The following is a 13,092-nucleotide window of genomic DNA, read 5'->3' as shown; positions in this document are numbered from 1 at the left end:
AATATATAATTTTTTTCTAAATATATAAAACGTATAAAATATGAGATAGAAAATGTAAAATAGAAGAAAACAAAGGACGAAGAAAGAAGAACAATAGTAGTATATAAGAAGGGATGTTTTCTCCACAGTATTTTCTGAAATATCCAAATTATTTTAACAGTTTTAAGTGATTAGAATAAAGCGTTTTATAAATAAAATGTGTCTTCGAAATAGGAAATTCAGTAGGAAAAAATTACTTTAGAATATTTTTTTTTAAATATATTTTTTGACTTTTAAAATATAAATTCAGAATTTATAAAATGTTCTAAAAATTATGTTCTCAAAAATACGCTTTTCTTTTTTGCACTGTAGTAGTTGCTTCTTACACCTCTTATTACTCTGTAATGTAACCGCCTATGGTATGAGTGATGAAAAATCCTAAAAGTGTTTGGATTGATACTCCATATCCTATCCTTAAACCCCTAAACCCTATCAAGAACGAACGTTGGACCCTAATTGACCAAACCCATTCTCCATGGCCATCGCTACCTTAAAGTTCGCCTGCAAACCCAATCCCCTTCTCCGCTCTGCTCCCTTCCAGTGTGTCCGCAAGGTATCACCGTTTCTCTGAAACCGCAGACACCATTCTCCATTTTCTTTATCTTCTTTCCCTCTTTCAATTCTCTGTCTCCGTGTCTTTTTATTTTCCTAGGTTGTTCCAAAATCTCTCCCTACGCTTGAGGTAGAGGAATGTAGGGGCTCAACTCGTGAACGAGGCAAGGGGACTAACGAGCTAGGTTTTTCTTTTTCAAATGCTTAATTCGATTTTCTTGTATTCATTTATTGAACCTGCTGCTTCTGCAAGCTTATTTCTTACACGTGTTGAATTGATGAAGAAAATAATAGCAAGGTCCCGGCATGGAAGAAATTGGATTCCAAAGAGCTTGGACTTCGAAATTCCATGATAGCAGTTCCAACCAAAAAGGTTCTGAATGTGCTAAAGAAAAAGGGTTCGTGCTAATCTCACTCCTCATGTAGCTTTCTCAACCCGGGTTGGTGTGGAATAGAAGAAGAGTTTTTTTTTATTTTATTCGTGTTTTCATATATGAGGAAAACAGCTGATTTGCGCGTGTGTGTTTGTGGAGTGTATTCTTTTCTCTGAACATCTTGCCTTTCGCTTGTACGTGAATGATATTTTTTTTTTTCAGTTATGAATGGCTGTATCGATTGATTCAAAGTGAAAAAAAGAACTGGGCTATAGTTCGTTCTTCCTGAACATGTGCATAATTTGTGATATAATTAGAAGCCGCTTACCTGTGACTGTGCAAGACATTGTTTGCTCTAGCTTTTAGCAAGTGCAGGGCATTTTTTGTAGTCGTTGTTTGCTTGATTTTTTTTTCTGCCTGCACCAGGCTATTCAGTTGGAGATATACATTTTACTAAGTAACTAATAGGGGTCTGGAAATATTAATCTTTACATTTTTTTTATGTTCTTGGTGTTTCTGTGTGCACCCATTAAGATAAGATTCTACGATTTCTATGTTTGTGTCTGCAAGGGGAGGGAAGTGCATGACTGATAACCCCTTTTTCTTCTTGTAGGACATGATGTATACCTTGTAGGAGGCTGTGTTCGAGATCTTATACTAAAGCAAATACCAAAAGACTTTGATATTATAACTTCAGCGGACCTTAGAGAGGTTACCTTTATTTGTACTTTCATTTTCAATTGTTGATGTGTGTACATGGCAGTTTACTGAACAACTCAGTGGACTAAGAGACAAGTTATTAGTAATTAGAACGGCAACATGTGTTTTTTATATTGCCATTCTTAGTTTGTAATATCTGCAGTTTTCATAAAAGCTAATTTATACAATCTAGTTATTTGAGAATTTAAGTTTCTATATTCGGCTTTGCGTCTTCAGACCTTAACATTGCACAGTGAACTTGACTCAATTTGTAGGTGAGGAAAACATTTTCATGGTGTGAGATAGTTGGTAAAAGGTTCCCAATATGTCATGTTCATATGGATGGTACCATTGTTGAGGTTGGTACATTTCCGTTTTGATTTAAACATTTTACATTTCATTTGAACTATCTTTGGTGGGGGATTGCTATAATTTTTCCTTAAGGGCGGTTTTCTTTTCATATGATAGTTTTATTCTCCTTTCTAATTAGGTTTCAAGTTTTAATACTGGTAGATGGAAGTCGAGTATGTACTTCACTCATGATATTGAGGCACCTAATAACTGTGATAAGGAGGACTATCTTCGTTGGAGGAATTGTTTGAGTCGTGACTTTACAATTAATGGGTTGTGCACTGGTTCTTGCCACATTTAAAATAAAATTCTATTCCTTTTTTCTCTCTTCATTTGGCCTCAGATCTGTTTTCTGTAACATGACATCTCCACTTTGTATACAATACAGCTAGTTAGTTAACCAAATTCTCGCTCTTTCAGGTTGATGTTTGATCCATATGCAAGAATTGTCTATGATTACATGGGAGGAATGGAAGATATCACAAAAGCTAAAGTAAGCATGTATCTCTATGAAGCTGTTGTTTCTTATATTGCCCTTTCTAATCCGAAATTTGAACTTTATGTAACTTAATTTTCTGTCAATAGGTGCGAACAGTGGTTCCTGCAGCTACTTCTTTTCAGGAGGATTGTGGTGAGATTTTTGTGGAGGGATTAATGATGTTAAAAAAAACTACTTCATTCCCATACCCCATATGTAGTATGACTGTCTGACTCCATTTTGTTTTCTGCAGCTCGCATTTTACGTGCAATTAGAATTGCTGCTCGCTTGGGGTTTAGTATTTCAAGGGAAACGGCTCAATCTATTAAAAATCTTTCATATTCAGTGTTAAGATTAGATAAGGTTTTTAAAGTGATCTTCATGCCTGCTTTATTATATGCACACATCAGAATATCCTGACTTAGTTGCCCCTGTATAATTGTTTTAGGGTAGACTTGTGATGGAAATCAATTATATGTTGGCTTATGGATCTGGTGAAGCTTCTTTGAGGCTATTATGGAGATTTGGACTTCTAGATATTCTTCTCCCATTTCAGGTAGATGATGATTCTCTATTTTATTTTCGGAAACTCAGTCATGGAATGCTAGCCTAATTTAGATTTGATATTACAGGCTGCTTATTTTGTCCGTGGTGGATTTCGAAGACGGGACAAAAGAACCAATTTGCTTTTGGTAACTGCATCCTTCTTTAGGAACTTTAGACTTTATAACATGCGGCAATTTAGACTGTTTTACTGGCATTAGTCCAGTGGGGATAGCATACAAAATATAACTTTGCTAAACTAACTTAGAACATGTTATGTTATCATATTTATCAAATTGTGCATTAAAACGTATATCTATGTTTGGAAACTAATAATCTTTCTTCCCTGCTTTTACATGGATACTTGCAAATAACAATTAAACTCAGCATGCTGAATTCCTTGTTTCTACTTCGTGAAAAATGTTTATTATATCAGAACTTGTGTATTCTCATTACTAGGCGCTCATTCTTATTCAAATATTTTTACGGTATGAACCATTGAAAACGTCCCATTCCCTTAAATTAAAAAGACAAAAGGCTTTCAAGTTCTGAACAACTAATGGAAGGGGTGGGATTTTTTTTTTCTTTCCAATTTGAATATGGTTTATTAGATGATCTCAGGATAGTTCCATGTATTACTAGAGTATTAATTTGAATTGATAGAATCTTAGCATCACAGTTGCACATTTTTTTATTGGATCTTCTTGAATTTCGTCCGCAGTCTTTCTTCTCCAATGTTGATAAACTTTTGGCACCAAACCGGCCATGTCATAGCAGTTTATGGTAAGATATGTGCTACAGCATGGTCTGTTTATTGCTTTACTTTGTTAGCTATATGTGACAAACCTAATGTATAATGCTGAAAAAACAAGAGAATGACAACATCATAGTTATAAACGAGTTTTCCTTTTTGAGCTTGTCCTAGGATGGCATAGCCTTGAAGACACAAATATCAAATTTAAAAATCCTTTCTCCCCTTTTTTATTTCAGGGGAAATTTCTCAGAAAGAACGTTAATCTCCTGACTCTTTTACTGGAGTTAAGCCCTTAATATGCTTCAGTTTTCTTGTTTTATGAAGCTTTTCAAATTATGTAACATTATTTTTGGCATGTGTCAATGTGGCTTATAACTTGGAGAGAGTTCTGGAGCAATTGGAACACAGTTTTTCCCCTCCAAAAAAGATGTCCTAAGTAGGTTGAAACCCAATATCTCAAACACTACTGTGCTTGAAGATATCATCTTTGACCATTAGGGTAAATGCCCATAATCATCTATTCCATCTTTTGCCTCAGGTGCACCATTCAGCTATTATCGGACTCTTATTTTGAGATTATTTCTTAATGCTATTAGATTTAGTACAAGATGAATGAATTTGCACCTATACCTGGGTATGTCTTCTCCGCCGTTGATGAATCTTTCTACATGGAGGTTTTGGTTCTTCAGAAATTTATTTTCAAACTGATACTTTGGGAGCTTTTGATTGAACTCAGCTTTATATCTAAATTGTTTGATCACTTTGACAAGTTGTCTGTTATAATTATTGGGTTTTTTCTTCTATCATATTTCTTCAATTGTAAGAGTAGGTTCTAAAACTATCTGATATACACGTTTTGATATCTTTATAGGCTGATCACTACTTGGGTCACCAAAGCAACACTCACAACGAATCTATGCTTTCAGGGTTTCTGTCCTAGCATTACACAAAGCATTGAGTGATCAACCAAGGGATTGCTCGGTTGTTGCTGCATTTAGCCTGGCACTCCATAATGGTGGAAATTTGTCAGAAGCAATAAGCATAGCTAGGAGGATAAACAAACCACATGATGCCAGATTTCATGAATTGTTAGATCCTTCAGGTCTGGATGAAGAGGATTTGGAAGCTGAGATTCTGGATCTTGCCGAGTCTGTCAAAGGGTCATTGTTGCAGATGACAAATGGGCATTTGGTTTCTGGGGCTATGGCTGACTTTCCTCAAGCTCCTCATTCAGATCTGGTAAGCATATATGTATGTATGTATGTGTGTGTGTGTGTGTGTGTGTATATATATATATATTCTTTCACATAGATTTTATACATGCTTCTGGATAATGCTACCCAGCAGATGAACTGGACTAATATAGAACCCATTCGTTCATCATCCCATAAAAAAGAAACTCATTGCTTCCCTCAAATAGCGCACACACACACACACACACGCATATGCAAGCATCCAAAGAAACAAAAGATAGAAAGTGTAATCCTTGTCGCACAATTGACATCAATGTTTCTATTAAATTAAAGAGTAAGAAATTGAATTATATACCTGGAAAATTAAACTATTTTGATTGGCGATTGATGACAATGGTAGACAAGTCAATTAAAAACACAAACCAGATATTGGATGCTAATTGGATTATTGTCCTGCAATCTAAGGCTTTCTCTATTGATATTTTGGTTAATGGATCCTGGTTATCTTCATTAGATTGTACTATTAATCGTTAACAATTTGACAGGTGGTCATCCCATTATCAATGTACCTAAAAGCTCTCAACTTTTTTGATTGTGTAAGAGTAAGTGCTGGCAAGAATTTTTTGTCAAAGAAAGGTAGAGAAATTGATTACGAGTCCTTAGCTCGTGGAGACTTGCTAGAAGTAAGGCATGTGGTTGCAAGGATTGTATTTGATACAGTATATCCACTACACCTAGACCAAAATCAGTCCAAATAAGGCGAAGTTGTGAGGATGATTCATTTTGTCAAGGGTAATAATCGTTGAAAATTGGAATAATGTGCGGTGAAGGTCTAGCGCCAGCATTTGACATTGACGGGTACTTGCAGGAATTATCATCATTAACTTTGTCATGTGCAAGTGAATAGGCAGAAGATAGAAGAGGGACAAAAAGTTTCCACCCGCAAAAATAATTTTACCCTTTTCTTTTTGTTCCCAATTGTCTCATTATTTTTTAGTTTAACAAATATCAATCTTACATAGATTGTCTTGTTGATGTATATATATGACATTTTAGATTGTCAAATCATTCAATTGCCACAAAGTCAGTAATGTTTAATTTATTCATTAAATTGTCATACGTATCCTGTCTTGAAAAACAAAATTGCTGTCATCCCTTTTTGGCTCAACAGTACATCCAATACCAAGAAAAATTAAGGTTGACTGCATTTTCTTTTTCTTTGATTGATTTTTGAAGTTTTAGGCATAATTGGATTGAAATGAGAATCCTTAAAATATTAGGTGTAAAGTTTTGTTTATACAATATGTCATTGAATATATATAATAATAATAATATTATTATTATTAGATATGTTAGTGGATTTATTTATTTATTTTTGTATTATAGTAGAAATGTAGGTGATTACGGGCAGATTTTTAAGAAACATCGCCTTTTTCTTTTGCTACCATCCGTTTATCTTTATTGTAATTTTTTTGGCAAATCCTTTTATGGAAATTAAAAACTAGTTTTGTAAATAGCATTGTCCCCTAGATAGATTCAACAGAGACAGTCATAGCCTCTACATCAAGACCAGTTTCCTTTTTTCTTTTCATAAAATGGAAAACCATAAAAACTAAATTCATTGAGATATTTGAGCAGAGGTTTTGTATGATCATAAGTTTAAATTAGGAAAAATAGTTCCTACATTCCATAAAACACTAATTGTTATGCCCGTTGAAACAAGATGGTCTCTCGGCTTCTGACAACCGAGCTAAGAATAATACAAATTGAAGTGAAATGAAGGACAAAATCTGAAAAAATACATTATTTTCGTCTAAAAAATCCCATCTTCTGCATATCCCAAGTATGTGCGAATTCTACTTAACAGGAGCAGGAGCACTTCCTCCAGTAGTAGGCCTGAAAGAGCAAACAACAAAAAATGTCATTTGACATAGAAGAGAAACATGTGATAAAAACTAGGGACATATGATGTGATGACATAGTACAATAGTAGCTACTTACAGTCCTACAAATACTTTAAATGAATCATAGAGTCCCCACTGTGCTCCAGTTAGTGTTCCTATCATAACTATACGAAGAGGAAGGCCACGAGTGAAAAGTCCTACCACCCCAATTTTCTTCACAGCCTGTAAATCCAACAACAGTTAAAAGACAATGAAGCATTACACCATAGAATGTGTTATGTGGATGTGGTGTGAATCTGTTCCTATATGTTTGTGTGCTATTTAAGGACTCACATCACCAACAGTGGCTCCCTTGGCATTGTTGAGGAAAGAAACGAGGTTGTCAGCAGGATGTGAGACAATTGCACACAGCACACCTGCTACGTATCCAGCCGCAAAACTCACTCCAAGCTGCTTATTTTTGCTGCACTTCTCCTTAGGGACTGGGATGGCGTATTTGTAGATCATCTCCACAATGGTCTCAAAGGAAGCAAATTTCATCATCGTGTCTAACACGAGACAAAAGAGATAAATGAGAATAAAATCAAATAAAGAAGATGAGCATAACCTATTGACAGAATGCCCCTCAGAATTGCATAATGCTACATGTAGACACAAGAAAATGCAAACATGGTCTAGAAAAATGTTAATTAAAATTTTTTCGTTCCATGAGACTTAATGAAGCAAAGGCATTTAATAACTTAAACGCCAAATTAATGCATGGTTATAGACTAATCATGTGGTAACACAACCAACCAGAGATTTGACACAAATATGGAATTGTTGAAACTTACATGGAATTTGACGGCCCCAAAGAGGAGCTAGACCTTTATACAACCTGGATATCAAGTCAAACTCATCAAATTTGGATTCCAAAATCTAAAACTACTGATACAGAACAGCTATGCTGGGCACATTCCATACAGATATCAGGTTTGATATCTACGTATTACAACAATACAGTTATTCAAAAACTTCAGTTAAAGACCAAAAAGCATACCCAGAAGCACCCTCAGCCTTGATAAACTTGGGCAACCCATCTGACAAACCTCGAGCAAAGCCAGGTTGAGTTTGTACACGAACCTTGACAGCCTCCATAGGGCAAAGGGCGACATCAGCAATAACTTCAGCTGAAGCAGAACCAGCTAGATATATGAGCGTTTTGTACTTCACTGCATTCTCGGGTCCTGCAAGGTCTGAGTAATACTTCTTGAAGAACTCATAAAACCCAAACTTGCATGCTCCTTGAGCACTGTACCCCAGCAGTGTAGGCACCCATCCCTTGAAGAAACCTTTAGCGCCCTGCTCCTTCAGTAACACTCCAAATCCTGATGTGATGTTCTTGTACTTTACCGGATCAATCTGAAAATAACATCAAACATGAATTTGTATACAAGTGTTGCTAGTACTCAGGATTATGTGGCATGGTTTAAAAAAGAAACAACCCAATAGAATATTATGATTGCCGTTAAGAACGTCATAAAAAGAAAGTTTGGCAAAACACAATCACATTGATCATATAATAGAATATTGATAAGTTGCGGCTCTGAAATTTATATTTTCTTTCTGCATTACTTTGAAAGCACAAAATCTTTTGAATAAAATTCAAGTAACATATTGCAGAACTTTGAAGATGTAATTAGTGCATAATTGAGGTAGAAAAATGTTGGAGAACAATTGTAGTTCATTTAAAACACCATTCTAAGAACTTCTTTTGGTTTTTCCCTTGTATTCTCCACAAAATTCAACCTTTTTGTAGAGAGACTAGTCCTTTCTGGTAGACCTAACCCTTGTGGTGCTAAAATAATTCGTTGAAGGTAAAACTCTTCCAGCCTATTTCTTTCTTTTTCTTTAATAATAGTAATAATAATAATAATAATATTAGTATTCATCAGACTCAAATACGCCACATTACAACAACAAAGCCAATTTAGATGATGAAAACTGCTACATGGATCACAAAGTCTTAACTTGGTTCAAGACATGTTGTTTACCACAAAATTTCTCTTGACATTTTAAAGAAAATACAAGCTTCTTATCCCTTGGACCAACATTTTTGTTTTCATCCATGTGATGACATCTTTTGAAATACCGTTGGTATGATATGATGGAAAAAACAGTTGAATGAAAGAGAGATCTTGAAAAGGAAAGAAAATAACCTGCATGTTGCACTTGACAAGATCGAGAGGAGTGACAGCCATGTGGGTAAGTCCACAACTAAAGACCCCACCGGCACTGCATGCTGCATAGTAAGTAGGAGAAAACATGCGGATTTTCTCTTTTGGTGAAAGGATCACAGGACTCTTGGCCCCATTCTGCAGTGGCAATGATGATGATGAATGCGATGCAATGGAGGATGATGGTAGCAATGGCAACCCATGACTTGTGTTATTATTCAAAAGGGACAGTGTTTTTGATGAGTACAAGAATCCAGGAACAAGAGAGTGGCGAGATTGGTCTGAGGGAGCCATAGAAACCTGACAGGAGAGTTTTTTTTGTGTGTTTTTGTGTGACTATGTTTTTATGTCAAATGTAAACAGAAGTGAGAAAATAGAACAGTATTCTAAGATGGGCGACAAAGTGGGAGGATTTGTGGTTAGAAAGTGTGTGTGATGTGAAGGAAGAGAGAAAGAGAAGGTGAGAATGAAGAATATGTGAATGTGTTCCTTTCATGTCCCTTATTTTCGCAATCTTCTTCTTATAAGGAGCTATTTCCGTTAGCTTTTGACTCTGTAACCTCTTCATTTCTCATGCAGTAGCTTCATTCTTCACAATTATTATATGGGTGATCATATTTATAATAAAAAAAAATAGAAAAATGAAAAAATCTCCTTAATAAAAATATAAACAAAATGCTAAATATTTTTAAAAAAAATTTAAAAAATTATAAATAATTAAAATATTAATATTTATTGGGGTATAATACATATTGATTTAAAAAAAAATTATACTTAAAAGTTTTATCTCCTTAATAACTTTATTTAATTCAACTTAAAATAGTTTTTTAAGAAAATAATATAATAAATAAATAGTTTGTTTAAGCCAAAAGACTCTTAGTTGAATCAATAGTTTAATTTTTATAAATTTTTATTTTATTTCTAAAGTGAACTTCTACAAAAAGTCAGTAAGTGACCAACTTCATCCTATAAGTTTACAACAGAGAGTTCCTGGACTAATCTGAATATTTAATTTTGTTTATCTGTGTTTATGTGAATGCGTTAAATTATCTCTATATATTTGATGGGAAAAACGCACGCGGAAGCAATACATACAATCACGAATCAACTGCAGAAAAATAAACAACACAAGATTTAACGTGGTTCGATCGCCAACTGCAACCTACATCCACACGGACAACTATTAGGTTTACATTATATCTGTTGCACACCAATTACAAGTACAATGATCTCTTTAAATAGAGATAAATAAAGATAATAAAGGGACACAATGATTAAGCTCACTCATAAAGGTGTTTACTCAGCTCAACCCAATTGGTCATGACTTCATACCCAACAATATTATCTATAGAGATTCATATCCATTATTTTTTTCAGAGTTTCAAGTGAAAATTTTAAGTATCACATTTTCTTAACAGCAAGAAGTGAACAATAAAGATCAGAAAACAGAAAACTTAGAAAGAAAAAAAATAACATTCCAAGTTCAAACCCAACAATCCCTTTATAACCAGAAAAGCTAAACCTTTTGAAGCATGAAAACCTACCTACCTCACAATACATCATAATATACTCTACCCATGAAGAAACTAACCTTAAGAAGAACCTTGATCTTCCAAAACTCCTTTAACAGTCATTGGATTAATCATTAAATTAGTTTGTGGGTGTAAATCCTTTAATTTTCAGTAAAAATTGGTTTTTTTTCTATTATCATTACTTTTTATGGTGGATTAATTTATTTTTTCATATAATTTGTAATACAAAGACGGAAAGTGGAATTTACCAATCATAAAAAAATATAATATCTGAAATAATCATTTTTAAAATATTAAGAAAGGACAATTCTAATAAAAAAGACTCAAAACAAGGTTTTCCTAAATTTAATTATTTGACTTGTAAAATAAAAGGAAATAATATTTTCGTTATTTACTGATTCATCATATTATACAGATATCATCTCTTAGTTGTTAAATAAATCAATATTAAAATTAAAGAAACAGAAAGTGTGAGAAGGGATAGAGGGAAATGGTTAGTGAGATTTACAGAGGAATATGAGTGAGGTGAAGATCCTTTGTATAAATTAAACAATATAATTAATAATTAACTTAATTCAGTTTTAAATTATTCATAAATTTAATTTTTTTTAATTAAATTTTGTTTAAAAATTATTTTAATGGGTATTCAAATCTCTATTTAAATCATAAAATCAAGCGATTACATTATTAATGGTAAAATATAGAATTGTTTTTAATAAAAAATCAATTAAGAATATTTAAATTTATAAGAGATCTAAAATTTAGATATAATAAAGAAAATTGAATTTTTATTGTATAAATATTTATAATTATATAAATTATAAATATTTTTTTTACCAATTACAATATGTTGTTGTGTGAAAATTGGGTATTACATAAAATTCTTGTATACATTGGGAGAGAAAATATGTAATATAAATAATTTAAACTTATTAAACCTATTTTTTATATTAATCTATAGATTAATATATGATATAACAATTAAAAATATAAATTTGACCCTAATTATTTTATTAGTTTATTAATTATAAAATTAAGAAATATACAAACTTATGTTTTAATATATTTTAAATCGAGATAGGTTAATTTATTTTAACAAGTTATAAAATAAAGCTGAAAATTTGATATTAAGTAAAAATGTGGCATATAAAGATGGTGTCTTTTATAAATTTATTCATAAGTTCTGTTACAAGAGATGTAGCCAAGATGCAACTTGATTTTTGGATAGAATGTTACATTGAAAGAGGAACCTCCACCACTCATTCATTCTGCTCTGTGATTTCATCCACTATTGCCCAAAAGACATGATTTTACTTTACAACTAAGCAATGTAAGATTCAACATTCCCACTTCATAAACCCAAACCCTATCTCTTATCACTCACCTCTCTCTGCACCCAAAATCTTACCTTCAATCACAATGGCAATGACATCTCTTTCAGCCACTTCTCTCAGCTTCCAACCCTCCCTCAACTTCTCTACACCCATTATCCAGGTTCCAAATCTTTCTAATTCCATTCAATTATTCTTGTACCTGCTTGAATTTACCCTTTAATGGTATTCAAAAATCCAATTCAAATTTCTAAAAATCAATGCAAGTGTCGAAAGGTGTATGAAGGAATGATTTGATTTGGGTACTTGAAATTAACATGCAGGGGTGTTACAAAACTTCAAGTTTGGGTGCAGTTTGTGTGGGATGGAATAGGAGAAGCTTTCCTTCTTTGAGATCTTCCCGTTTCCGCATTTGTGCAGTGAGTTTTGGTCTCTGAGTACTTTTTTCCTCAAAAGTTGCAATGACACAAGTTAAAGTTTGAGTTTTGTGAATGGGGCAGGTGCAGGCACAACCAAAGACAGTACAGAAGGTGGTTGATATTGTGAAGAAACAACTTGCTCTGTCCCCTGAATCCGAGCTTACCCCAGACACCAAATTTTCAGAACTTGGTGCTGATTCCCTTGACACAGTAAGATGCAAACTTTCATGAAACATTTGTTGTACTTGTGAATTGATGTCATTGATAGATTAAAGATGAGAGGGAATTTTGAATGTGTTGATTAATTGATGAGAGGTGATTGTTGCTTTGTTGTGGCAGGTGGAAATAGTGATGGCTTTGGAGGAAGAGTTTGACATCAATGTTGAGGAAGATGGCTCTCAAAACATCTCAACCGTTCAAGAAGCAGCTGATTTAATAGAGAAACTGGTTCAAGAGAAAACAGTGGACCAAGAGAAAACAGTGGACCAAGAGAAAAAAGTGGACCAAGAAAATGTAACTGAATCAGTTTAATCATTCTTTTATTTTTCCATTCAAGGTTTAAGTAACACTTATAATTTTTTTTATAATTATTGTGTTATTTTTTCTGAATATTATTATTCAATTATTATCAATTTAATTCCAGTTCAACCAATTTTGTAGCATTGAACCATTTATTTTAGTTATTTACATGTGACTTTTAATTAGTC

The 13,092-nt window shown here is 33.4% G+C and overlaps 3 protein-coding genes across 5 annotated transcripts; 2 read left to right on the top strand and 1 right to left on the bottom strand.

The window, feature by feature from the left end:
* The first annotated feature begins 363 nt into the window (after positions 1 to 363).
* Positions 364 to 6,051, top strand: LOC137812578 (uncharacterized). Of its 3 annotated transcripts, none has more exons than XM_068614659.1 (14): positions 364 to 592; positions 692 to 776; positions 876 to 989; positions 1,579 to 1,676; positions 1,940 to 2,023; positions 2,155 to 2,288; positions 2,436 to 2,508; positions 2,601 to 2,646; positions 2,747 to 2,856; positions 2,942 to 3,049; positions 3,126 to 3,185; positions 3,758 to 3,819; positions 4,717 to 5,029; positions 5,529 to 6,051. In XM_068614659.1, exons 1-14 carry the CDS (start codon positions 515 to 517, stop codon positions 5,739 to 5,741), a joined length of 1,578 nt encoding a protein of 525 aa, XP_068470760.1. In that variant the 5' UTR covers positions 364 to 514; the 3' UTR covers positions 5,742 to 6,051. The 3 variants fall into 3 exon arrangements, 2 of the variants coding, with proteins under 2 accessions (XP_068470760.1, XP_068470761.1); XM_068614660.1 differs by having other exon boundaries at positions 381 to 592; positions 886 to 989; XR_011081267.1 differs by having other exon boundaries at positions 389 to 592; positions 4,662 to 5,029.
* Positions 6,052 to 6,584: 533 nt separating this feature from the next.
* Positions 6,585 to 9,528, bottom strand: LOC137809809 (mitochondrial phosphate carrier protein 3, mitochondrial-like). Its single transcript, XM_068610882.1, has 6 exons — positions 9,086 to 9,528; positions 7,927 to 8,288; positions 7,721 to 7,764; positions 7,221 to 7,435; positions 6,985 to 7,109; positions 6,585 to 6,879 (listed from the first exon to the last, which is right to left on the bottom strand). The coding sequence occupies exons 1-6, from the start codon at positions 9,395 to 9,397 to the stop codon at positions 6,840 to 6,842; spliced, it is 1,098 nt and encodes a 365-aa protein (XP_068466983.1). The 5' UTR covers positions 9,398 to 9,528; the 3' UTR covers positions 6,585 to 6,839.
* Positions 9,529 to 11,811: 2,283 nt separating this feature from the next.
* Positions 11,812 to 13,037, top strand: LOC137812577 (acyl carrier protein 4, chloroplastic-like). Its single transcript, XM_068614658.1, has 4 exons — positions 11,812 to 12,129; positions 12,290 to 12,385; positions 12,467 to 12,595; positions 12,725 to 13,037. Exons 1-4 carry the CDS (start codon positions 12,055 to 12,057, stop codon positions 12,914 to 12,916), a joined length of 492 nt encoding a protein of 163 aa, XP_068470759.1. The 5' UTR covers positions 11,812 to 12,054; the 3' UTR covers positions 12,917 to 13,037.
* The last annotated feature ends 55 nt before the right edge of the window (positions 13,038 to 13,092 follow it).

This window comes from Phaseolus vulgaris, chromosome 2 (genome assembly GCF_000499845.2).
Source record: "Phaseolus vulgaris cultivar G19833 chromosome 2, P. vulgaris v2.0, whole genome shotgun sequence".
NCBI classification, from domain to species: Eukaryota; Viridiplantae; Streptophyta; class Magnoliopsida; order Fabales; family Fabaceae; genus Phaseolus; species Phaseolus vulgaris.
This window is presented reverse-complemented; position numbering and strand designations above follow the sequence as displayed.

Bases quoted from the DNA above. Each gene is read 5' to 3' on its own strand.
- LOC137812578 (XM_068614659.1), top strand. From the start codon at position 515: ATGGCCATCGCTACCTTAAAGTTCGCCTGCAAACCCAATCCCCTTCTC. The intron at 2,289-2,435 runs GTTGTGCACTGG...TCGCTCTTTCAG, and splicing joins CGTGACTTTACAATTAATGG to GTTGATGTTTGATCCATATG. The intron at 2,647-2,746 runs GTGAGATTTTTG...TGTTTTCTGCAG, and splicing joins TTCTTTTCAGGAGGATTGTG to CTCGCATTTTACGTGCAATT.
- LOC137809809 (XM_068610882.1), bottom strand. From the start codon at position 9,397: ATGGCTCCCTCAGACCAATCTCGCCACTCTCTTGTTCCTGGATTCTTG. The intron at 7,110-7,220 runs GTGAGTCCTTAA...TTGGATTTACAG, and splicing joins AGGGAGCCACTGTTGGTGAT to GCTGTGAAGAAAATTGGGGT. The intron at 6,880-6,984 runs GTAAGTAGCTAC...TTGCTCTTTCAG, and splicing joins TTTAAAGTATTTGTAGGACT to GCCTACTACTGGAGGAAGTG.
- LOC137812577 (XM_068614658.1), top strand. From the start codon at position 12,055: ATGGCAATGACATCTCTTTCAGCCACTTCTCTCAGCTTCCAACCCTCC. The intron at 12,130-12,289 runs GTTCCAAATCTT...ATTAACATGCAG, and splicing joins TCTCTACACCCATTATCCAG to GGGTGTTACAAAACTTCAAG. The intron at 12,386-12,466 runs GTGAGTTTTGGT...TGAATGGGGCAG, and splicing joins CCCGTTTCCGCATTTGTGCA to GTGCAGGCACAACCAAAGAC.